Below are 26529 nucleotides of genomic sequence, written 5' to 3'. Positions count from 1 at the left end.
TTAATTTTATACATAAAAAATTGATTATCCTCAAAAATAGCCAATGTCTCCAATCAGGCCCGCTGACGGGGGGGACAAACGGGTATGTTGTCCCGGGCCCAGGAATGGGGAGGGCCCAGAACTGGGCTCTCATGAAGTTGCGATTAAATTATTTTATTTCATTTCAAAATGTGTTGATTTGGGGGAGAAATGTGCTATATTTGCATTCAATAAATGATTTCTAGATCTTTTGCCTTTATTGTCTTTGAAAAAGGCGTCAAGAACCCCCTACCACCCCTAATGCAAAAATGGTTTGGTCTGACTCTTTGATTAAGGGGAAAAAAACGACATCGTTCGATCATAGCGCTTCGACAATCAGCGTGCGTGCCATTTGCCAACATGCACAAGTCAGGAGCACAGAAAAGAAAAGAGAAAAAGAGAGGAAGAAACCAAGAGACTCAGGGGCTCACTGCATAAATATTTTAAAAAAGATTCGGATGATGCAGCAGGTACTAGCAAAGGCAGTGGGGCAGCTGAGCCAGGTAAGACACAGCCAACTTTTTCCAGCCCCGTAAAGTAACCCCAACCAAGGCACGCGCAGCACGCAATTCATGTTACAAACGAGGGGAGAGCAAGTCACACTGAACACCATATCAAACGCACAGGGCATTGAATAATTTCATAACCACAACGGCTTAATAACATTGTGTTTCATATATCTGATTGAAGCTAAGAATATTCACATTAGCCCGCAATCATATCCCGCCGTTTCTCGAGCGGTGTGTTCTTCTCTGCTTTTCACACTGGACAGTACGCACGCACAGTATACTATGTTCGCCCCCAGCCCTGCCCGAAATCCCCCGTCCATCTCTGTTCCTTCAAGAGCATCCCAATCGCGTGATTATAGTAGACTATCCACGAGTTTAGGAATACCTTTTTGAATACCTGTCATTTAAGGGTTGGAGTGAGTAGAGACTGGGATAAGAGAGGTGGGTGTGTGTGTGTGGGTTGGCCCAGGGGGGGTTGTTAGGGGGGGCCCATTCAGAGCATTTTGTCCCGGGCCCAGCCAAAGCTGTCAGCGGCCCTGTCTCCAATTAAGATATTGTCCAATCTGATCTCTGTGCAAAGCCCCCAATTGAATACCCTCAAATGGTTTTCCATGGGTGTTTTTTCTTTGTGTGTGTGTGTGTGTGTGTGTGTGTTTGTATTTACAGCCAAAAACATGAATTTCAGCTTGACACGTTGATGACGTACATATCAAACTGTCAGACAGTGATCCTGGGCTTAATATTGCTCAAGCCAGTATTCTGCAAGAATTAGGTCCTTGGGGTTAAGTTCAGAATCGCAAATAACTGGGGACAAACATATCTGTTTTACTCAAACTCCACCCCATCTGTGTAACTCTCCCTCAAGATTAAGTCTGGAGTTACATTTGAGGTCTGACTACCAATGGGCTCAATTTTGATATGACTAAATCGTCACTGTATGCGTAGCCTGAACTCATAATATGGTCCACTATGAGTAATTTATAGTTGCGTAACAAGATGCTTTAAAATGAAGGAAGTAAAGTCTGTAGCCATAATAAGCGAAAGCATTATTAGTTTACAATTTTCTCATTTTTAATTCGGCCTTTTTTTTTTTGTCTTAGTATAATGAATTAGCGGGCGGTACGGTGGTGTAGTGGTTAGCGCTGTCACCTCACAGCAAGAAGGTCCGGGTTCGAGCCCCGTGACCGGCGAGGGCCTTTCTGTGTGGAGTTTGCATGTTCTCCCCGTGTCCGCGTGGGTTTCCTCCGGGTGCTCCGGTTTCCCCCACAGTCCAAAGACATGCAGGTTAGGTTAACTGGTGACTCTAAATCGGCCGTAGGTGTGAATGTGAGTGTGAATGGTTGTCTGTGTCTATGTGTCAGCCCTGTGATGACCTGGCGACTTGTCCAGGGTGTACCCCGCCTTTCGCCCGTAGTCAGCTGGGATAGGCTCCAGCTTGCCTGCGACCCTGTAGAACAGGATAAAGCGGCTACAGATAATGAGATGAGATGAGATGAGATGAGATGAGATAAGATAATGAATTAGCATCTACTGCTTTCTCAGATGAATGTACGCTTCATCTCTGAATCCACTGAAATGCAACCGAATGCAAAGGTTTTGTTAGGACAAACATGATACACAGCACCATGGAAATCTGTAAAACATACACTGACACGCACACACACTTGGCTGAGGGCTCGAGCATGTTGTCACGCTCTTAAGTAATTGGAAAAGAATGGGCGTGCTGCTGAAGTTCACTGTACGGGGAGGGAACTAACTGAAAGGAAACTGTCGAAATAAGAGTTTGGCAAACCTTGCAGCTGCAGGTTTTCCATCCAGCCTGAAAACTACAGCTCGGCATTTATGTGGTGTTTCTGAAGGCTGGACAATAGAGGGAACCACTGTGTCTTTCCTGCGCTGTGCTGCTGCAGACGTTGCCCTGACTACTGCTTTTGCTTTTTTAGAATGGTTTTACGCCACTTCACATCGCCTGCAAGAAGAACAGGATCAAAGTGATGGAGTTGCTGCTGAAACACGGAGCGTCTATCCAGGCAGTGACGGAGGTGAGAGATACAGAGAATGCGTGTGACTGCTTTATATCTATTACACATGCAGTGTATACTGATCTCTGCTTTGCTCCTGTAATCCATGGATCTCAAACTGGGGGTTGTGACATATAGCAAGTCCATAATGTTTTATTGCTGCGAGATAATGGCAATAAAGCTGTCTGTCAAGGGTTTTATGTAAGGATGTTATGTAAGGAATAAAACATAATGGGGCATCCTGCACATCCTGGAATGTTTTATTCCCCTTATACCACAGCAATTGAATCAGAGTCAAGCTTTTTTTTTTTTTTTTTTTTTACTTTTTATAGTTACATTTAGGGGTAGCATGGTGGTGTAGTGGTTAGCGTTGTCGCCTCACAGCAAGAAGGTCCGGGTTCGAGCCCAGTGGCCGGCGAGGGTCTTTCTGTGTGGAGTTTGCATGGGTTTCCTCCGGGTGCTCCGGTTTCCCCCACAGTCCAAAGACATGCAGGTTAGGCTAATTGGTGGCTCTAAATTGACCGTAGGTGAGAATGTGAGTGTGAATGGTTGTGTGTTAGCCCTGTGATGACCTGGCGACTTGTCCAGGGTGTACCCCGCCTCTCGCCCATAGTCAGTTGGGATAGGCTCCAGCTTGCCTGCGACCCTGCACAGGATAAGCGGTTACGGATAATGGATGGATGGATGGATAGTTACATTTCATGTTGTGGAATGTCGAGAAAAAAAACAAGCAGTTTCCTGTTATCACTTATGTTCTAACAACTATAAACAGTCATTTCCTCTTCTCTTGAAGTTAATAAGGCAAAAAAAGCTGAATTTTTACTGAATCCTCCACCCTGAAGACTTTCCTGAAGCAAAATACTTCAAGTTACAGCTTTACCTCTGACTGTTACTAAGCACTAACATTGCACACTCCTTCCATTAATGTTAAACATCTCCTTACAGAAACTTTCACCATATTAACAATTATAGTTGTTTTTAATCAGTTAATCATTACACTTACATTACGTATATACAGTAGTGCTGTGTTATAAAATTATTTCATTCTTATACAAACCCTATTTCCAGAAAAGTTGCAATATTTATTTATTTTCCAAAAGCCAATAAAAACTAAAATCTGTGATTTTTTTTTTTTTAATTCACGTGAACTTTTATTTAACTGACAAAAGTACAAACAAAAGATTTTCAATAGTCCAGGGATGTGATTTGGGGCTGGTGAAATTATCTGAAAATTTTAGGCGGGGGTCTGGGGGCCGCAGGCCCCCAGCTGGTCCAGGGCAGCGCCCTGGTGGGGGGACAAGGGGGGAAGCCCCCCGAAGCTCCTGGGTTTTTCTGACTTAAAAATTGTACTAAAATGGCAAGCAAAACACACAAGAAAAAACTTGCGTAAATGACGTAATTACGTCAATGAGACGAAACGAGGTACGTGATTGGCCCATCGCTCTGTAACAACCAATGAACGCGCTCGCTTCAAACAAAGAGTTGAAAGATGGCAGCCTCCGTGATCGAGGCATAAAGATGCAAATCTGAGGCTGCCATCTTTCAAACAAAGTCGGAACGAATAGGATACGAATGTGGATTTGAGGGAAAAATCGGAAACATTTTTTTTTCAAGTTTTGAGGTGAAAAAAGCGGAATTCCGCGAATTCGCGGAAAAATCACATCCCTGATAGTCTTACTGACCAACTTAATTGTATTTTGTAAATATAAACGAAGTTAGAATTTGATACCTGCAACATACTCAAAAAAAAGTTGGGACAGAGGCATTATTACCATTGTATTACATCGCCTTTCCTTTAATGACACTTTTTAATCATATGGGAAATGAGGATACTAATTGTTGCCGTTTTGCAATTGGAATTTTTGTCCATTCTTGCTTGACACAAGACTTCAGCTGCTTAACAGTCCGTGATCGCTGTTGTCTGATTTTCCCTCTTCATGATGTACCATACATTCTCAGTAGAAGACAGATCTGGACTGGCAGCAGGCCAGTCAAGCACGTGCACTCTGTGTCTATGAACCACGCTGTTGTAGCCCGTGCAGAATGAGGTCTGGCGTTTTCTTGCTGAAATAAGCATGAAATTCACAGGAAGAAACGTTGTCTTGATGGGGACATATGTCTCTCTGAAATCCCAATATATGGTACCGTCACACACGTGCAACTCACCCATGCCGTGGGCACTGATGCACCCCCATACCATCACAGATGCTGGCTTTTGCGCCTTTCCCTGATAACAAACTGGATGGTCGTGTTCACCTTTGGCACTGAGAACTTGACGTCCGGTTTTGCCGAAAACAAGCTGCAATGTGGACTCATCTGACCACCGCACACATTTCCAATGTCTTTTGGTTCATCTGAGATGAGTTCGGGCACAGAGAAATCGGCATTGTTTCTGCATAGGACTGATGAATGACTTCCACCTTGCGTAATACAGATTAGGTCGTATTTCTGGATGCAGCGGCGGACTGTGTAAAGTGACAACAGTTTTCCGAAGTATTACCGAGCCCATATGGCTATATTTATCACATTAGCATGACAGTTTCTCAGGCAGTGCTACCTGAGGGCTCCAAGGTCATGCACATTCAACAGTGGTTTCTGACCTTGCCCTTTACACACTGAGATGTCTCAGAATTCCCTGAATCTTTTCACAATATTATATACTGTACATTGTGAGAGATCTAAAATCTCTGCAGAAATGTTCTCTGAGAAATGTTTTGGGTTTTTTTTTTTTGAGTTGACTCACAATTCTCTCAGGAATTTTGGCACAAAGGAGTGACCCATCCTTGCTTGCAAAGCCTGAGCCTTTGGTGCTGCTCTTTTTATACCCAGTCATGATATCCTCACCTGTTACCAGTTAACCTGCTTTTTGTGGAATCTTCCAAAATGGTGTTACTTGAATATCCTGTAAACTTTTCAGTCTTATTTTGCCTCTGTCCCAACTTTTTTCGAGTGTGTTGCAGGCATCAAATTGTAACTTTATTTATTTTTATGCCTCCACCACCGTAAGGTGCAGGAGGCATTATGTTTTCGGGTTGTCCATCTGTCCGTGCGTGCGTGTGTCCGTCCCGAAACCTTGTGAACGCGATATCTCAAAGGCTAATGAAAGGAATTTCACCAAACTTTCACCATTTGTGTAGCCTAGTAAACTAGACCCACCCGCCTAGCGGCCAAAAATATTTTTGCCTAGCGAGTGGGTCTAGCCTCGCACCATATAAACAAAAACACCCCGGGCATCAAATCGTGCCCGCTAATCACAACGCAAGGTTTTTGTTTGGATTCTTTGGGCGGGCTTTTGCAGGAGTGATGACAAAGCTGCGCGACGCTGGAGAAAGCACAACAGGAAAGATGGCTACCGCTAGTGAACAGCGCGCGTTTGACTCCGCTTTGGAATCAGTTTTAGAAGAATTAGACTTGGAGTTTTCGTTGAAACATGAGCAGGAAGAGGCTCTCCGCTCATTCCTTTTCAAGAAGGACGTTTTCGCTGTTTTGCCAACCGGCTATGGCAAAAGTCTGATCTACCAGCTGGCTCCGCTCGTAGCCAAAAGGATGGGGCTAGTTTGTGCAGTACGAAGAATTAATAAACAGCTTTGAAACATTACTTTTTGATTGTTTCTTATTTTCCCGTTATTTTAAATTTAAGGGAAATTATTTCACCAAACACCACTAAATAAAAACTCTCAAACACAGTTTAAGCAAACCCTTGAAAAACACTTGAAAAAAAAGAGTTATGTGGTACAGACTCCAAACTTGTGGTCATTATCTCCAAACTTCTTAATATCTAGAACCTGTTTATTAATTAATACGCATTTTGAAAAATTATTTATTTCAAGGTCTCCCCCACTGGTTTCTGTCGCTCTGACTACGTCACAGTCACTGTTGTGCTGATTGGTCAGAGCGTTGGCCTATACGCACAGAGACAGTTTGAAAGACAGCGGGTTGTTCCTCCCACACCCGTCGGAAATGTCTACGGATCGAGGCCAGACTAAATATTCACATTTAGTCTGGCTTGCCAGGCTACCATTTGTGCGCTTTGGGACAAACATGACCTGATTAGATTTTGAGATCAAAAGGTCTAAGGTCAAGGTCACTGTGAGGTCAAATGTCTGTCCGAGAACCTTGTGAACACAATATCTCCAAGGCTAATACAAGTAATTTCACCAGGTCAAGATTACTGTGAGGTCAAATGTCCATCCCCAAATCACAACTTAATAAGGCGTGTGGTCTACCAGGCGGAGGCATCCCCATCGACGCCGTTGGTGTCGAGTCCTATCTAGTTACAAAATACAATTACGTTGGTCAGTAAAACTATTGAAAATCTTTTCTTTGTACTTTTGTCAGTAAATAAAGGTGCACGTGAATTAACAAATCACAGATTTTTGTTTTTATTGCATTTTGGAAAATATCCCAACTTTTCTGGAAATGGGTTTGGAGTTATAATGCTAAACTGGCTGGTTACTTGACTACAACCAGTTTAATCCAAAGCACAATGGTTTAAAAAAAAAAAGGTAAAGTAAATAACTTAAATCTAACTGCAATTTTAATAAAACTAGAATGATTGTTGTTAATATCATAGGCTAAGTTTTTCATCAACAACTACAAATCAGAAAAAGTTGGGACAGTACAGTGGTATGCAAAAGTTTGGGCACCCCTGGTCAAAATTGCTGTTACTGTGAACAGTTAAGCAAGTTGAAGATGAAATGATCTCCAAAAGGCATAAAGTTAAAGACGACTCATTCCCTTTATATTTTAAGCAAAACCAATTTTTTATTTTCATCTTTTACATTTTCAAAATGACAAAAAAGGAAAACAGCCCAAAGCAAAAGTTTGGGCACCCTGCATGGTTAGTACCTAGTAACACCCCCTTTAGCAAGTATCACAGCTTGTAAACACTTTTTGTAGCCAGCTAATAATCTTTCAGTTCTTACCTGGGGGATTTTCACACACTTGTCCTTGCAAAAGGCTTCTAGTTCTACAAGTTCGTTGGGCTGTCTTGCATGCACTGCTCTTTTGAGATCTATCCACAGATTTTCAGTGATGTTTAGGTCAGGGGACTGTGAGGGCCAGGGCAAAACCTTCAGCTTGGGCCTCTTGAGGTATTCCATTGTAGATTTTGAAGTGTGTTTTGGATCATCGTCTTGTTGTAGGACCCATCCTCTTTTTAACTTCAACTTTTTTACAGATGGTGTGATGTTTGCTTCCAGAATTTGCTGGTATTTATTCGAATCCATGCTTCCCTCGACCAGTGAAATGTGCCCTGTGCCACTGGCTGCAACACAACCCCAAAGCATGATCGATCCACACCCATGCTTCAGAGTCGGAGAGGTGTTCTTTTCCTGGAATTTGGCACCCTTTTTTCTCCAAACATACCTTTGCACATTGTGGCCAAAAATTTCTATTTTGATTTCATCAGTCCACAGGACTTGTTTCCAAAATGCATCAGGCTTATTTAGATGTTCATTTGCAAACTTCAGACGCTGAATTTTGTGGCTAGGACGCAGGAAAGGTTTTCTTCTGATGACTCTTCCATGAAGGTCATATTTGTTCAGGTGTCGCTGCATAGTAGAACAGTGCACCACCACTCCAGGGTCTGCTAAATCTTTCTGAAGGTCTTTTGCAGTCAAACAGGGGTTTTTATTTGCCTTTCTAGCAATCCAACGAGCAGTTCTTTCAGAAAGTTTTCTTCATCTTCCAGACCTCATCTTGATCTCCACAGTTTCTGTTAACTGCCATTTCTTAATAACATTACAATCTGAGGAAACAGCTACCTGAAAACACTTTGCTATGTTCTTGTAGCCTTCTCCTGCTTTGAGAGCATCAATTATTTTATTTCTCAGAATGCGAGGGAGTTGCTTAGAGCAGCCCATGGCTGTTGATTTTAGGGACAAGTTTGAGGAGTCAGAGCATTTATACAGCTTTGAAATCTGCATCATCTGACCTTTCCTAACGAAGAATTTGAACAAGCCACAGCTCAATAAGCTAATTAAGGTCTGGAACCTTGGTAAAAGTTACCTGAGAACTCAAATGTATTGGGGTGCCCAAACTTTCGCATGGTGTTCCCTTTCCTTTTTTTCACCCTCCAATTGTACAGAACAAAAATAATACACAAATCTTGCAGACAACGCTGAAAAGAAATGTGTCATCTTTACCTTCATGCCTTTTGGCCATCAGTTCATCTTCTGCTCACTTAACTATTCACAGTAACAGACATTTTCAGTAAGGGTGCCCAAACTTTTGCATACCACTGTATGTTGAATTTGAAATTAAAACTGTTTCATTTCAAAATTCTCCACACATCCTCTATTGGGGACAGAGGGGACAGGCACCCTCTCCTTCCACAGCCATGCCTTTGTAATGTGTGCAGAATGTAGTTTTGCATTGTCTTGTTGAAATTTCCTCGGAAAAGATGTCATCTTGAAGGCAACAAACGTTGCTCCAAAATCTCAGTGTACTTTTCTGCATTAATGCTGCCATCACAGAAGCGTAAGGTATCTTTGCCAAGGGCACGGACACAACCCCATACCATGACAGACCCTGGCTTTTGGACTTGTTCCTGGTAACAGTCTGGATGGTCCTTTTTGTCTTTGATCCGGAGCACACGATGTCCATTTCTTACAAAAAAAAAGACCTGTAATACTGATTTGTCTGACCACAATACGTGTTTCCACTGTGTGATGGTCCATCCCAGATGCCTCTGAGCACAGAGTTGTTCACGGCACTTCTGGATACAGTTAACATAAGGCTTCCTTTTGGCGCAGTAAAGTTTTAACTGGCGTTTGTGGATGTACGGTAACTCCGTATTGTACAGTAGTGCTTGACACAGGTTTCCCAAAGTAATCCTGAGCCCATGTGTTTATATCAGCTATAGGAGAATGATGGCTCTTGATGCAGTGCCGTCTGAGGGATCGGAGATCACGGGTGTTCAGCTTAGGCTTGAGCCCTTGCCCTTTATGCACCAAAATTCCTCCAGATTCCTTGAATTGTTTAATGATAAGATATAGATTTAGGCGCTGCCTAAAAGCAGAGCTCCCATTTGTTTCTGGGTTGTAGAATTTTCTTTTTCATAGCCAGCCTCTTTTGTTTTATTTCTTTACTGGCTATAACACTGGCCACTAGGCGGTGTGTATGACTGGTAATTACTAACACTGGTATGGCGGCAGGCACGCACAGGACCGAAACCATCAGAAAACAACTCGATGGGTTTCTTTATGTATCCACACTCCATGCCTACGGGGCTCCGTTCGCACGGGCCAAAGGCACCATAGAGGGTGAAATATCCAAATCCCTTCGTATCTTTTGAGAAACATTGTTTTTAAACCTTTCAATTATTTTCTCACGTGTTTGTTGACAAACTGGAGATCCTCGGCCCATCTTTGCTTCTCAAAGACCAGGCCATTTCTGGATACAGATTTTGTACCAAATTATGATTGCAGTCACCTGATGACATCACCTGTTTCAAATCACATCATTATTTAATTGTCGTACCTCATCACTAGCCCTAAATTGTCCCCATCCCAACTTTTTATGGAATGTGTCATAGGCCTGAAACGCAGGAATGGATGTATATTAACAAATGAAACGAAGTTGACCAGAAAAAAAACCATGACATACAGTATCTTGGGTTCCTTTCGTTGCAATGAAATACAAGTCAAAGTAAATGTAGAACTCGCCACTTTCTTTTTCATTTGCGTTTTTCATACCGTCCCAACTTTTTTCGGATTTGAGGTTGTACATTTTAACACAGCGTAACTACCTTGTGTTCTGTGGCTGGAAAGACCGAACACATCGCGTGCCTGAATTTGGATTATTTGGAGGGTGTTCGGAAAATGTACGTTAAGATTATAAGGGGGGGATTTGTGGATGGCGGCACAGTGGTGTAGTGGTTAGCGCTGTCGCCTCACAGCAAGAAGGTCCTGGGTTCGAGCCCCGTGGCCGGCGAGGGCCTTTCTGTGTGGAGTTTGCATGTTCTCCCCGTGTCTGCGTGGGTTTCCTCTGGGTGCTCCGGTTTCCTCCACAGTCCAAAGACATGCAGGTTAGGTTAACTGGTGACTCTAAATTGACCGTAGGTGTGAATGTGAGTGTGAATGGTTGTCTGTGTCAATGTGTCAGCCCTGTGATGACCTGGCGACTTGTCCAGGGTGTACCCCGCCTTTCACCCGTAGTCAGCTGGGATAGGCTCCAGCTTGCCTGCGACCCTGTAGAAGGATAAAGCGGCTTGAGATAATGAGATGAGATGAGATGGGATTTGTGGATTTTTTTTTTTTTTTGCACAGTAAGAGTTCCCTAGTTGTTAAAAGTTTGAGAATGCCTGCTATAAAATGAACTCTTTACCCCTTAATGACTACATATGACGACCCCGTGTATATCCCATAATGACGATATACCGTATGACGCTGGCGTGTACGCACCATAATGACGACATTTGACGACTCGGAATTTGCCTCTACATACGTATTTTACCCTTTACAGGTATCCCAGGTGAATATTTATGATATGTGTGAATTTTTAAAAGATAATTGGACAACGTTATATAAAGCATCTTTGTAAAGTTGTAGTAATCGTTTATTGTACACCATTTGACATGAATTCTTCATGTAAAATGTGAAGATTGGTTTTCACACAGGTATTCCTCACCTTTCAGACGGCCTGTGAGTTGGTGAATGGTGAAACATAACTTTGAGCGATTTTAGTATTCTGTGTCATGCCCCGGTGGTGTAGTGGTTAGCGCTGTCGCCTCACAGCAAAAAGGTCCGGGTTCGAGCCCCGTGGCCGGCGAAGGCCTTTCTGTGCGGAGTTTGCATGTTCTCCCCGTGTCCGCGTGGGTTTCCTCCGGGTGCTCCGGTTTCCCCCACAGTCCAAAGACATGCAGGTTAGGTTAACTGGTGACTCTAAATTGGCCGTAGGTGTGAATGTGAGTGTGAATGGTTGTCTGTGTCTATGTGTCAGCCCTGTGATGACCTGGCGACTTGTCCAGGGTGTACCCCGCCTTTCGCCTGTAGTCAGCTGGGATAGGCTCCAGCTTGCCTGCGACCCTGTAGAACAGGATAAAGCGGCTAGAGATAATGAGATGAGGTGAATGTGTCATGCCCTCTTTTCAAAAATGTATGATGCGTCGTGATTGTTTCAACATAATGAAGGAGAAAACTGATACGAACAAAACCTCGTCTTTAGACTTTTTTTCTTGTAAATAAGTTCTAAGGGTGAACAGTACCTACATATACAAGGGTGGCTGTAGCAAAGGGGTAAAGAGTTAAAACTTGTTGAATTGCATGTTCCCCCCCCCCTTTTTTTTTTGTAGCAAACCAATCGCTTTCTTTAAGCTAGTGTTGTGACTGAGCAATGAGGTCATTATAAGTTCCAGAACTTCAAAGGTGCGACTTTGTAATCCTCTCTCCCTCTGTTTTTATCTGCCAGTCTGGACTCACGCCGATTCATGTGGCCGCCTTTATGGGGCACGAAAACATTGTGAGTCAGTTGATGAATCATGGTGCGTCGCCAAACACAACCAACGTGGTGAGTACTGGAACACGAGCCCCCCCCCCATTTTGTGTGGCACAATCAGGTAACATATATCTAATCTCTGAACCAAAAACAAAAAAAGCCCGATAATGTTAAAGCAAAACAATGGAAAGAATTCAGGCCCATGCGAGGCGTGCAGCTCCCGTCTGAATCCTGTCATTGCCCTGCTTTTCTAGTGTCCTGATCCTAGAAAGCCTTTTAGGGTAATAGCAGTTTTGTTTTTTGTGCCTAAACAGGGGTCTAAGAGCACAGGTCTGGGCTTCTAACACTTCTGTAATTATAGTTCCAGGCCAGCAGGCAGACTGTAATCATGTGCAACTGTCCATCCCCCTCCTCTCTCAGACAGAAGTTTGCTTTGGGTCATGTGTATGTAGCAGCGGTTGTAATAAAGAAAGCAGACTGGGTGGAAAGAAAAGTGGGCTGGCTTTAACTAATAGGCTACACAGACGAGCACATGGGCACACACACACACACACACACACACACACACACACACACACACACACACACAAAGGCTTAGTGTCCTGGTGCAGTGGTTCTTTTTCCCAGAAGCTTACGTGTTGAGTTGGTGGTGCCCTTGTGTGTGTGTGTGTGTGTGTGTGTTGTAGAGGGGAGAGACGGCGCTCCACATGGCCGCCAGGGCTGGACAGACGGGCGTAGTGAAATACCTGGTGCAAAACGGAACTCACGTCGATGCCAAGTCCAAGGTACTATTAAATACTGTTTAGTAATCATTTAGAGCTTTGAAAGTAAACATAGATGTGTACGTTCTCACTATACTGTGTGTATGTATATGTACAGTGATGCTCGAATAACATTTGCGAAGTTTAAACATATAAACAATACAAGTACGAGTACACAATAAAACATTTTTCTCACTGGGAAACATAAACAGGCTGAAATGTAAACATTTGGATATTAATTATATTTTAGTTTTAATATCAAGAGTATAGACACAAGAATCCTATATTTATCCTATATTTATATAACGACGTCTTTTTTAAAGTAGCACATGTGTGTGTGTGTGTGTGTGTGTGTGTGTGTGTAGGATGACCAGACCCCGTTGCATATCTCCAGTCGTCTGGGGAAGCCCGATATCGTGCAGCTGTTGTTGCAGCACGGAGCCGCGCCCGACTCCACCACCACGTCTGGATACACACCACTGCACCTGGCAGCCCGCGAGGGCCACAAAGACGTGGCCTCTATACTGTTGGACCAAGGCGCTTCATTGAGCATCACCACCAAGGTCTGTCTCACACCCAAAAATGCTTTCGCTCTGTAACCCGTCTGGATCGCTTTTAGCAAAACTATTCACACACGATCTCTCTCTTTTCACACCTAGAGAGCTCACACTAGTGGGCGAAAGCTCATCCACCGAGCTCAGCCCATTGGGATAATTCTCTAATACAAGTGAATATATTTTATTTAACAATTTCACGTTGACAACTTATAGCAGAGCTCCCCGTGCACAAAGCGCGCAGAACGACGCTGCATGCTTAAGAGAATATTATAGCGCGTCGACCTAATTTTTGATGGCTTTCGCACGTCCATACGATTGTCCGAACGACGTCCACGTACCACCACAGGGAACCCGATCATACTGTAAGTGCAAGGCAACGTATCGTATAAACACTTGACTACCGGACAACGAAATGTGTATTTTTATTGAAATAAGACAGATGGGTTTTTAATTCAGCGTTTATTTTTAATTTGCTTTAAAAAAAAAAACATAGGATTATTCACTAACACATCTCATCTCATTATCTCTAGTTGCTTTATCCTTCTACAGGGTCGCAGGCAAGCTGGAGCCTATCCCAGCTGACTACGGGTGAAAGGCGGGGTACACCCTGGACAAGTCGCCAGGTCATCACAGGGCTGACACATAGACACAGACAACCATTCACACTCACATTCACACCTACGCTCAATTTAGAGTCACCAGTTAACCTAACCTGCATGTCTTTGGACTGTGGGGGAAACCGGAGCACCCGGAGGAAACCCACGCGGACACGGGGAGAACATGCAAACTCCACACAGAAAGGCCCTCGCCGGCCCCGGGGCTCGAACCCAGGACCTTCTTGCTGTGAGGCAACAGCGCTAACCACTACACCACCGTGCCGCCCTCAGTAACACATTTTACGGAAAATATTTATGACCGTTTCGTATAAAACTAGTTAAAACAGTTTTATTAGTCCACTAGCTGTAACCAGACTACTTTTTGACATCAAGTTTGAAATATCAGGATCGCAGCTCGAACCCTCGGATCTCATACACTGCATTAGGTCGAGAAGGATGTTTTCCGGTAGTTTTTTTTTTTTTTTAAAGCTTTTTGTCCATCTGTTTTTTTCATAGCGAGCAACATATCTTTGCATCGTGGTTTTTTTTTTTTTACCTGAACGATTTCTTGCTCTGCACACTCATGTAAATGGTATAGTTCAATACGGTATGAACTACACTACCGTTCAAAAGTTTGGGGTCACCCAGACAATTTTGTGTTTTCCATGAGAAGTCACACTTTTATTTCCCACCATAAGTTGTAAAATGAATAGAAAATATAGTCAAGACATTTTTCTGGCCATTTTGAGCATTTAATCGACCCCACAAATGTGATGCTCCAGAAACTCAATCTGCTCAAAGGAAGGTCAGTTTTATAGCTTCTCTAAAGAGCTCAACTGTTTTCAGCTGTGCTAACATGATTGTACAAGGGTTTTCTAATCATCCATTAGCCTTCTGAGGCAATGAGCAAACACATTGTACCATTAGAACACTGGAGTGATAGTTGCTGGAAATGGGCCTCTATACACCTATGGAGATATTGCACCAAAAACCAGACATTTGCAGCTAGAATAGTCATTTACCACATTGGCAATGTATAGAGTGCATTTCTGATTAGTTTAAAGTGATCTTCATTGAAAAGAACAGTGCTTTTCTTTCAAAAATAAGGACATTTCAAAGTGACCCCAAACTTTTGAACGGTAGTGTATATGAGCATCTTTTCTTAGTTCCAAATAATATAAAACTACTGCAGACTGATATCCGTTAGTGCTTATGTCTGATAATATTCATTGGTAACTATACGGTAATGATGTAAAGTGAAAGCGCTGGTTCACTACTGTCCACCAGGCACCCAGCAGAGCCACACCATAATAAATGTCGTGGTGTTGTTTCTGGTGCATGGCATGTGGCGTCAGAGAAAGGAATAAATAAGCATTGTGACTGCGATGCGTATCTTATTATCTGTCACAAGAAAATGTGTCAATTTATTGACACGAAACGACACAATTCGATAGTTCATATGCTCTGATATGATTATTCTATTCAGGGTGATTTTGTGCCCTTGCAAATATTATGCTCATACACTCATCAGGACCGTCGATTTTAAGCAGTACCTAAATATATCGCACCAACACCTTAGCATACAGTAGCTTCTTATCAGTATTGCAGCTTAGCAATGTCTTGTTAGATTTCTGACAGTTTTCAACCACTTTAGCATTTTTTTTAAACAACAAATCTAGCTAGTTTGGGAGCAAACGTTTGTTTTTTGTTGGGTTTTCCTGCACTTGATACAGCTTTCTGGCTGATATCACAGCTGCTGGTTATACAAGTTGAGAAAGCAGGTTCAGTCGACCCATAACTGTGTGTAAAGTCTGACTGAATGTTCCTAACAACCAATCACTGACCAGCATTTCTTCACACTTCTTTGTTGTTCTCGGCTAATTTTAGAAGTAATAAAAGTGACATATTACTTCCTAAACTGTTTCCTTACTACCGTGTGAAGCGTCTTCGGAAAATCTTGCTTCTTCATATAACATGATTTGTTCGACCAGTAATCGTGACGTTCAATGGATGCGCAAATAGATGACTTGCACCCACGTGATCAAAACGTGCTACGTCATGAGCGTCCGCCGCGATGGTGGATATACAAAGCAATTAGGACGGCAGCCGCTGAAAGCGTGTCTGTAAACAACGCTGGATTTTCTCAGTATTACCATGATTTGAACGCTCGAGCGAAGATTCGATACAAAGAGAAGATAGATATGTGTGGTTTTGACCCATATTATTTAAAAAAGTCAGACTTTTCTGAAGATAAGACACTTCTACCGACCATCGGGTACCCAGATATATTGCGTTCTATCTGGTCCGGCCGCCAAAGAATTGAGTCCGACCTTGGACGAAGCATAGCCCATGTTCTGAGCGGGTGCCCAGTCTGGATTGTTTCTATCGTATAATTTTGCTGGCGCTCCTAGAAGCGAAACGGTAATACTGTACACGTGTTAAAATTATAACAATGACCGAGTGAACCACGACAAGAGAGCGCTCATTTTATAGCAAAATTCGAGCAACACGAAATAAAATTCTTCCATGATATTATCGAGAAAGCTTTTGAATCTCACCCGAGATAAAATGATCACTGCAAACACGAGCTGTTTTGGTTTGAGCCGATGTTGTTCAGCCGTGCTCGTCTCCTCTCCGTACTAAGCCTCAGAGTTTCCTAGATGGAATTCTAAAAAATCGGAACGTGCCACGGTCACGAGTACCGTTGTGACCACAACTATATACAGCACAAAGATATGGCGTAGCTAAAAACGCTTAAAGCAGTGGAAAAACGAAGAGAGTTGCGCACGCGTGACTGTTTTGTATAGAATGTCACTTGACCTCGCGTTTGTATCTCCACCAACATGGCCGACATCCGGGTTTCTATTTTGCTTTGACGTCACTTGCAAGTCAAGGATTCGTACAGTCTTCCGCATCATCTGAGCACTTCTAATGCCTTCTTGAGCACACTTTCCCCTGAAAACATTTCTTCATATGGATAATAATCAGAAATTCCATTTAAGAAATGCGATCAGATGTACAGTGAGAGTAAAAAGTATTTGATCCCTTGCTGATTTTGTTGGTTTGCCCACTAATAAAGACATGATCATTCTATACTTTTAATGGTAGATGTTTTCTAACATGGAGAGACAGAATATCAAAACGAAAATCCAGAAAATAGCTTTAAAGAATATATTTTAATTGATTTGTATTTCATTGAGGGAAATAAGTATTTGATCCCTCTAGCCAAAAGCACTTAATACTTGGTGGCAAAGCCTTTGTTTGCAAGCACAGCGGACAGACATTTGTTGTAGTTAACCACAAGGTTAGCACACATATCAGGGGGAATTTTGGCGTACTCTTCTTTGCAGATCCTCTCTAAATCATTAAGGTTGGTGGGCTGTCGCTTGGCAACTCGGACCTTCAGCTCCCTCCGTAGATTTTCGATTGGATTGAGGTCCGGAGACTGGCTGGGCCACTCCATGACCTTAATGTGGTTCTTCTTGAGCCACTCCTTTGTTGCCTTTGCTGTATGCTTCGGGTCGTTGTCATGTTGGAATACCCAACCACGGCCCATTTTCAACTTCCTGGCAGAAGGGAGGAGGTTGTCCCTCAGGACTGCACGGTACATGGCTCCATCCATCTTCCCACTGATGCGGTGAAGTAGCCCTGTGCCCTTGGCAGAGAAACACCCCCAAAACATAATGCTTCTACCTCCATGCTTGACGGTGGACACAGTGTTCCTGGGGTCATAGGCAGCATTTTTCTTCCTCCACACATGACGAGTAGAGTTTAGGCTAAATAGTTCAATTTTGGTCTCGTCTGACCACAGAACCTTCTCCTAATCACTTTGTACATCTTTGAGGTGATCATTGGCATACTTTAGGCGGGCCTCCACATGTGCCTTCTTAAGCAGGGGTACCTTTCGGGCACTGCAGGATTTTAATCCATTGCAGCGCAAAGCGTTGCCACTTGTTTTCCTGGTGACTGTGGTCCCAGCTGCCTTGAGGTCATTCACTAACTCCCGCTGTGTGGTTGCAGGCCGATTTCTCACAGTTCTTATGATCATTGCCACCCCATGAGGTGAAATCTTCTGTGGAGCACCAGACCGAGGTCTATTGATGGTCATGTTATACTTCTTAAATTTTCTCACAATTGCACCAGTGGTTGTTACTTTAATACCCAGCATCTTGCTAATGTTTTTATAGCCCATTCCAGATTTGTGCAGGTCAACAATCCTGTCTCTGAGGTCCTGAGAGAGTTCTTTGGTCTTACCCATGTTGGAGAGTTTGGAATCTGTCTGATTGTCTGATTCTGTGAACAGGTGTCTTTCGTACAGGTGATTAGTTAGAACAGAGGTCTTCAGTTCAGGTAACAGGTTGATTGGGAGTGTCTAACTGGTCTGTGAAAGCCAGAACTCCTAATGCATACTAGGGGATCAAATACTTATTTCCCTCAATGAAATACAAATCAATTAATATATATTCTTTAAAGTTATTTTCTGGATTTTCTTTTTGATATTCTGTCTCTCCATGTTAGAAAACATCTACCATTAAAAGTATAGAATAATCATGTCCTTATTAGTGGGCAAACCAACAAAATCAGCAAGGGATCAAATCCTTTTTACTCTCACTGTATATCAGATAAGTCTCAGTTTAAAAACTTCATCTTGTCCACTTAGTGTAGATAATTCTGCAGTTTGCTTGGCCTCTGCAGTACCGCAGTGTGTGTTTGTGAGTCATGGGCTGCTCCAGGTCTCTGGAGGTGGTTGGCACCGTTCTGCACTGTGACTGGTCCGAAGCAGATGTGCTGTGTGGGAGGCAAATACACACACAGTTCCTGAGTAAAGTTTCCACCGAGCTTTCAACACGTCTGGCTCATCCCAGCTAGCAGGACCTCCTTGTTATCCGTTCAAGACCCAACCAAAGACAAAGAGTTCTCTATTGTCATGCCAACCCGTGCAAAAGCTAGCCAAACACATATTTTAGCCATTTTTGTTGGCTGGATTTAACACATCGAGTGGATATGCAGAAATGTTCCCATTTCATGAACAAATCGACTGCGTTAGCTGTTTTTGCTGACTAGCACTTACAGGTTTGTCTTGCAAGGAAACATGAAGAAGCAGAAGACTGAGCAGATACGGATATAACCGTTTTACTCAGCAGGCAATGAATCGAGGCGTGTACATATGTACGGTACGAGCCCTGCTGTATTAAATCATTCAGAGGTATGGTTCTTCTCACAGCGTTGAACACAGCAGAACTGATGCTGTTTGATGTAGTGGTGTGTGATGATGTCTGACTGACGGATTTGGCTTTGAGGACGCGGACTGGCATTGGGTGTGTTTTTCTATTTGTGGACGAACTACATGTGTTGTTGAGCTTAGTGCTTCGTATTTGTAATGTGTTTGTCTGACAAGGTGACCCTCAGCAAACTGATGACACGCTCATGCACACAGCTTGAAACATCTGTCAGATGACTGTGTGTGTCCTTTCTAGGGCTGGGTAAGCAACGCAATACAACACACTCTGGTTGTCATTGGAAGAATCTGTGGCGGAGGATTGGATAGATTCGACATGACCAGAGGTTCAAGTTCCAGACTGTCCGTCAAAAAAGGATGGGAGATAAAATGCCAGATAATTTCCACACTTGAGAATTACAGAATTAGTCTGGCTAACGCGACTTCAAAGCTCTCCGAGCTATTGGTCTGGCAAAGATATTAAACCCAACCGTTTCCCAGAGCCCGTGGTTGACCCGCCTCCCTGAAATGCCTCAGTTTGCTACTGGTCGAAGCCAGAAAAGGCTGTGACGAAGCTTAAACCAATCACATCACTCTTTCCTCTGACGTATGTGACGCGACGGGGCTAACTGGTAGATTAAACTCTTACCGAAGCCGGTCGGGAGCAAGGCGAAAACGTCCTTCCTTTCAATAAATACCTCCAGGGCTGCTCTTTGCTCCGTTTTCAATTAGAACTTCCCGTTGAATGCTTTCAATACAGCACCTATGCGTAATAGATGCGGAAGCGTGAATGAAGCGCTTCCGGCATAGATTCTGTAAACAATCTATGGCTTCCGGTCGCAGTTCTACTACGTCAGTGCCTTGAACACGCCTCTACCCAGGGCCGTTGGAGATGCTCAAAGTTGATTGGTTCCCAATTTTTCGGGAGCTTGGAAGAGCTGTAGATAGCTTGCCTGGCCAGACTAAGCTCGCAACAGGTCCTCGTGTTGCGTCACGCTTAGGACGGGCGGGCCCAGGCTATTACAGAATAGGACATGTGCTGTTCTTTCCCCCCATTTTCTTCCAATTTGAAGGCAAGAACACGATTCGTCCGAGACACGTGAAGCCCCCGCATCTTTTTGGGCTGCTTTTTGAGCTCAGAGAAAAGCACTGACTATTCTCTTCTACACCCAGTGTATGAACTCACAGACGCACTGCTGTGTTCACACTTATACCGGTACGATAGTGGTATAACTGTATCGATACAAAGTATACCGGTACAGTTTAGTGCATCTGTCCACACTAGCGAGAAATGTTTGCGGTTTTCTTTCACGGAAGTTGAAATGCGCGTGCGCGAAATGTTTCCATGGTTACCGAGTAAATTCCTTCCGAGAATATGGCGGATGAAACAGCGTGTGTGTGCTTTTTGTTGTCAACGTACAGTCTGTATTTCTGGCGGTCATTTATTCAGTCGAATCGTATAAAACGCGCGAGGCAGTTGAGAAAGAAACAAAGAAAACGAATCTCCCTTTCTCCCCCCTCACTTTCTCCCTCTTCCCTTCTCTTCCCCTCCCTTTCTCTCCCTTTTCCCCTCTTCCCCCTCCCTCCCTCCCTCCCTTTGCTCCATGTAGCTCCACGGTCGTTTTGAGCCATTTTACAGCTGGAAAGCACGGGCGTATTGTCTCATCTCATCTCATTATCTCTAGCCGCTTTATCCTGTTCTACAGGGTCGCAGGCAAGCTGGAGCCTATCCCAGCTGACTGCGGGCGAAAGGCGGGGTACACCCTGGACAAGTCGCCAGGTCATCACAGGGCTGACACATAGACACAGACAACCATTCACACTCACATTCACACCTACGGTCAATTTAGAGTCACCAGTTAAACTAACCTGCATGTCTTTGGACTGTGGGGGAAACCGGAGCACCCGGAGGAAACCCATGCGGACACGGGGAGAACATGCAAACTCCGCACAGAAAGGCCCTCGCCGGCCACGGGGCTCGAACCCGGACCTTCTTGCTGTGAGGCGACAGCGCTAACCACTACACCACCGTGCCGCCCCGGGCGTATTGTATTGTATGAATAATCCGGAAGACGTAGGAATGGTTCATTGCGCATGCGCATTATATTTGTATCGATACAGAGCCGCTTCATCTGTCCACACTACAGCGAAGCGCTACAGTACCGATACTGTACCGGTACGAAACCCATACATTTGTGAGTTTCGTACTGATACAGTTATACCGCTACAGTACCGGTATAGTTGCTAGTGTGGACAGGTGTTGCGGTACGAAAGTAGTTTCGTATCGGTACAAAATCCCTAGTGTGGACAGGCTAAACTGTTGCCTAGCATCGCTTTGACTGACAGGGGAAAGAGAGGATGAGTATGAAGCATGGCTGTAGCATCATTGAGATTTGAACTCACAATCTCCTGATTGTTTCTGTTGCGCCACTCAGGAGCTCGTGACATCCTGTTGAAAAAAAAAAAAAACGTTTCATCAGACTTCAGGTTCTTTCTGCTGAATCACTTGCTTGTAAACATGTTTGGCAGTAAATGATTTCATACCACAGTGCTTTTCATTTAAAACTATAATGAATGTCCTGGTTACACAGTTGCACTTTATGACTATAGAGGACACGGTTATAGAAGCAAATAATTTATGATCATGCTATCTGTTATCACCCAGATGAGGATGGGTTCCCTTTTGAGTCTGGTTCCTCTCAAGGTTTCGTCCGTGTGTCATCAGACGGAGTTTTTCCTTGCCACCGTCACCACAGGCTTACTCATTGGGAATAAATCAGGGATAAAATTAGCTCATGTTTAAAGTCTTTAATTTTCTGTCAAGCTGCTTTGCGGCAATGTCTGTTGTTAAAGGTCCCATGGCATGGTGGTTTGTTGATGCTTTAAACGGGCTCGTGGAGGTTTCCGGATGTTATATCCGCAGCCTTTCTCGAAATGAACCCTCGGCACGTAGATATAGCCTCCTGGGAGAAAGCCCCATTTCAGCGCTTTTCCCAGTGCGTCATTTTGCTAATGAGAAGCAGGAGGCGGGGAAGGGTAGAGGGTGGGGGCGGGTCTTATCATTAGTATTCATGACATGTAAACGTGTTACCTCTGATTGGCTAACAGCACTGTGACGCTACCTCCAGTGGGTCAGAACAAGCGGATATGGGTGTCTTACTATGGCGAGAGAGAAGGAACAAACTGCGAAGGGAAAAATACCGCGCGCTGACGTCATTAAGGTGCGACGCGAGGAAATAAAATAAATTCAACAAATGTTTGGGTTTTTACTGAACAAACAAACAAATAAAATGAACGAGTGACTTGAAAAAAAGAATGTGGGTGTCTTTGTAAAAACTGTTTTGATTGGCTATTATAACAGAGCATGGTGCATGCTTTTTGGTTTTGTAGCGCAGAGTACCTGGCTAACTGCAGGAAGCGGTTAGCTGCACAGCTAATGTAGCCATTGCAAGGCTAACGTGGCACCGATTTTAAAACACGGCAAAACGACTTAACAGTTATACACTTGCTTGTTCGGTGTTTGTGGCTGATGCGGCAGGGATGCTTGGTACGGACCCAGGCTTCAGTGACCGTTGATGTGCAAAACCTGCCCTGTACTGTCCCAAGTTGTGGAAACATTCATCAGGAAAATGCTTCCGACAAACATACACCGTCTTAGGTAGACTCGACGGCGTATTATTGAAGTAAATAAAATTAAGCCACTGCGTCTTCAGGGGCTCTCCCGTCGGCAGTAAAAACAGACTCTTTTCTGTGTTGTCACATCCATGTACAGCGCAATTTCCATGTTTGGTGTCAACTTTTGAGCTGGGCGGGCAATCCATACAGTGGGCGGGAATCCAGAGGGGGGGCGTGGGGATCATCTCCCTTGCTGACGTAGGCAAGGGAAGAGCTTCTCAACGCGCCGTTTTGACGCGCCATTCTCAAATATTGGGCACAGTTTGGTTTACACATTATGAAATTTCTAGCCACTGGGGTGACTTAAGAAGGGCAGAGGAACTCATTTTAACGTTAAAAAACCTCAGAAAGTGAAAATTTCATGCCATGGGACCTTTAAAAGCGCTATAAAAATAAACCGACCTGACTTTTCTTTAGCACATATGGAAGGAGTGTCCAATGACAGCAGTCAGAAGGAAAGCCAAGGGAATGACTGTTTATAGCTGCTATATCACTTGTAAGCGATACGAACTCATTTTGTGGATGTTCTCCAATACTGAACTTAAGAAGAAAAAGAGCAACGTTATTTATCACATGTACAATTCCTCCTCTGCACTGAACCCATCTGAAGCAGTGAACACACACATGCACGCACGCACGTGAGCAATGAGCATACACACATACCCAGAGCAGTAGGCAGCTATGCTAACAGCGTCCGGGGAGCAGTTATGGGTTAGGTTCCTTGCTGAAGGACACCTTAGCCTAAGGTTGTTCCATGTTAACCTAACCACATGTCTTTAGACTGTAGAGGAAACCCATGGAGACACGGGGAGAACATGCAAACTCCACACAGAAAGGCCCCCATCAGCTGCTGGGCTTGAACCCAGAACCTTCTTGCTGTGAAGCGACAGTGCTAACCACTACACCACCGTGCCACCAGACTATAACTATAAACAAATAAAAAGTATGAGCACCATATCATTCAGAGGTTAATTTAAAAAAAAAAAAAACGTTAGCTTTGGCAAATCAAGGAACAAAACCATTGCTGTGTTTTAACCAGAGGTGGACAAAGTACCCAAGTTTATTACTTAAGTCAAAGTACGGATCCCACTGATTAAAAGTTACTCCGATACAAGTGAAAGTTGTCCAGTCAAATTTTTACTTAAGTTAAAGTACTGAAGTACTTGCTTTTAAAAATACTTAAGTACTAAAAGTACATTTTCTGTCAACGCATTGTCATTATTGCTACAACGCTTACAATGCCTCTGAAGCAACCGACTGGATTTACTGATGAGCTCGAAGAACCTGTAGAGCTGAAACTCTACCTGACATGCTAGCAAACTCTTTTCAAACTCGAAATCATATTGGGTAGCTAACGCTACTAGAAAAGAAAGATTTCTACATTCTATTTAGTTGGCAAGATTATCCTAAAACGTATTTCTGAAAGGACTTCAGATAAGTTAACGTTATCCATTTTAGCGTAACTCCGTTTTTACATGCTAACTAACAGTGTCCAAGTTAACGAGCTATGTGCTAACGTTAGCTGTGGACAAGGCTACCGCAACTTGGTGGGCAAATCTATAGAAAGTCATTTGACTAACTTGACTGCACAGCTATTGCAAAGTTACCGCTAGCTCTAAAAGCACAGACAACTTCATCGCAAGCTTTTTCTTGGAATAAAACATTTACATGCATCAATATGCTCCTGCAGGTTGGACGGTGAGTTTTTGTAGGCCGTGATGTGGTTCGTTTTAGGCAAACAAAGCAAACATTTAAAACGAAACGAATCTTTAACCCTTTCAGAAAACTGAAACATGGGTTCTAGGTAAAGCCATGAGTGCGTGCATTCTCCAGAAAAACTACCTCCTTCCGTTCTGCCATCAATGATCATGTTCAAATAACACTGCTAAGAAATTGATCTTGATTTTATACAGTCTATGGACATGACGTGACCCTAGTGATTACTGATCGGTTGTCTCAGTGTGACCTGCGAAAAAACCATCACGTTTTAGAAAAGAAAAAAATCCAATTTCAAAGCTGCTTCAGAGTAACGAGTAACGAGGACTTTGATCGAAATGTAGTGGAGTGAAAAGTACCTTTCAAATGTAGTGAAGTTAAAGTCATAAGTTTCCAAAAAAATACTCAAGTAAAGTACAGATACTCAAAAAGTGTACTTAAGTACAGTACTCAAGTAAATGTACTTCGTTACTGTCCACCTCTGGTTTTAACTGGAAAATTATTGGAAGATTTCAGTGTAGAAAAACATCACGCCACTCTGTCATTGTTCAGTTTCCTATCAGAGTAGGTCTACACTAGAGCCCTGCACTCCCGCGGGAGTCCCACGGGACCCGACGCAAAGCAGTGCGGCGCGGGACAAATTTTGAAAGCTCATTGCGGGCGCGGGCGGGAGGGGGAGTGCACAATGCGGGAGCGGGCGGGAGAGGTGATAAGCTGCAGTCCCGCTAACTAAAAACGTGTTTAAAATAAAATGTATAAATTATTAATTTATGTCTATCGTATATAATTTGTGCTGGATATTTTATTTGGCATTAATAAAAACATTTTAAGATGCCTAAATTTGCGGATGTGGTCTAATCTCGCGTACGTTTCCGATTCCTTTCCGCTCTTCCGTGTTTGAGATCTCCGATCATGGCAGAAGAGCAGAGCTCCTCTAGTGAAGCTCACAGTGCTTCAGAAGTAAGTGCTGCTTTAAAAAGAGGAAAATTCTGTCCTGCGCAGACCTCTACTGTAGATATTTAAGCTCAAATCCACTCAAAGTAGGGGGCGGGGCACCATCACGCTGTGTCTTTAAATTATATTAATTTCTTATAGGCCTACTTGTATTTCCTAGAATGTAAATGCGAGGAGTGACATATAAGCTATGTGCAATGTACAATATTCTTAATATCCACTGTAGATTTTGGTAGGTGTGTTGGGTATCTCTGTAAAGCCTCAGCTGCGCATGCCGCCTGGCAACGCGCACCCTCGCTAGGTGAAGGATCGGTCAGTGGAGAGCTCAGCTAAGCTCAGCATGTTTAATTCCCCAAGCCAATGACAAGAACTTTCGTGAGAAATAACGCGAACGTCTGCATCATGCGGGATTTGCGGGCGGGAGCGGGACAAAATATGGCAGGCGTGGGCGGGAGCGGGACTGAAAATCATAATTCTTTGCGGGAGCGGGCAGGAGCGGGACTGCACAATGCAGGAGCGGGACTGAAAATTCTGTCCCGCGCAGACCTCTAGTCTACACCATGGCATTTATTTAGTCCTTCTACACTGAAACTAACTAATCCCAGAGAGAAAGCGTGCATTACTGATTACACTGTAATCTGTAATCAATTCCGGATTACATTTTGTCAGTAATCTCCATGAAACCAGTCACTGCTAGGAATTAGCATGTGCCAAAACATGTACTGTAAATGTACATTTAAGGATGCGTTCCTGTGTAGCATTCCAGTCTCTCCCTCTCGAATTGTCGAAAGATAAATCTTTTTGCCCGGTTCATTTTATCTACACGACCATGACAGATGAACAGTCCTAGGCCAACATGGCTGAAAAGCTGCCAAGTATTACAGCGTGGGAATCTGCTGAGAAGGAAAGGCTTGATTGATCATATTTGCCAGGGTTGAGATCTCGAGTTACACCAGTAACCCTCTTGAACAGAAACGTTCACTGAACAAGCCTGTATGAGAAAAAGACCAAAACGACGAGCGAAATCAAAGACAGTCCGTGGGTTATGGTGGAAAATACGAGAAGG

At 43.6% G+C, this 26529-nt stretch overlaps 1 protein-coding gene across 8 annotated transcripts in view; it reads left to right on the top strand.

Moving 5' to 3' along the window:
- Nucleotides 1-26529, top strand: part of ank3b (ankyrin 3b) — a 391042-nt gene that overhangs the window by 277420 nt on the left and 87093 nt on the right. For all 8 annotated transcript variants that reach the window (XM_060939582.1, XM_060939580.1, XM_060939581.1 and 5 more), the window contains 4 exons: nt 2471-2569; nt 11960-12058; nt 12673-12771; nt 13113-13310. In XM_060939582.1, the coding sequence (XP_060795565.1) occupies nt 2471-2569; nt 11960-12058; nt 12673-12771; nt 13113-13310 (495 nt within the window). The remainder of the gene's footprint in view (nt 1-2470; nt 2570-11959; nt 12059-12672; nt 12772-13112; nt 13311-26529) is intronic.

The sequence above is a fragment of the Neoarius graeffei genome, chromosome 14 (genome assembly GCF_027579695.1).
Source record: "Neoarius graeffei isolate fNeoGra1 chromosome 14, fNeoGra1.pri, whole genome shotgun sequence".
Classification (NCBI taxonomy): domain Eukaryota; kingdom Metazoa; phylum Chordata; class Actinopteri; order Siluriformes; family Ariidae; genus Neoarius; species Neoarius graeffei.
This window is presented reverse-complemented; position numbering and strand designations above follow the sequence as displayed.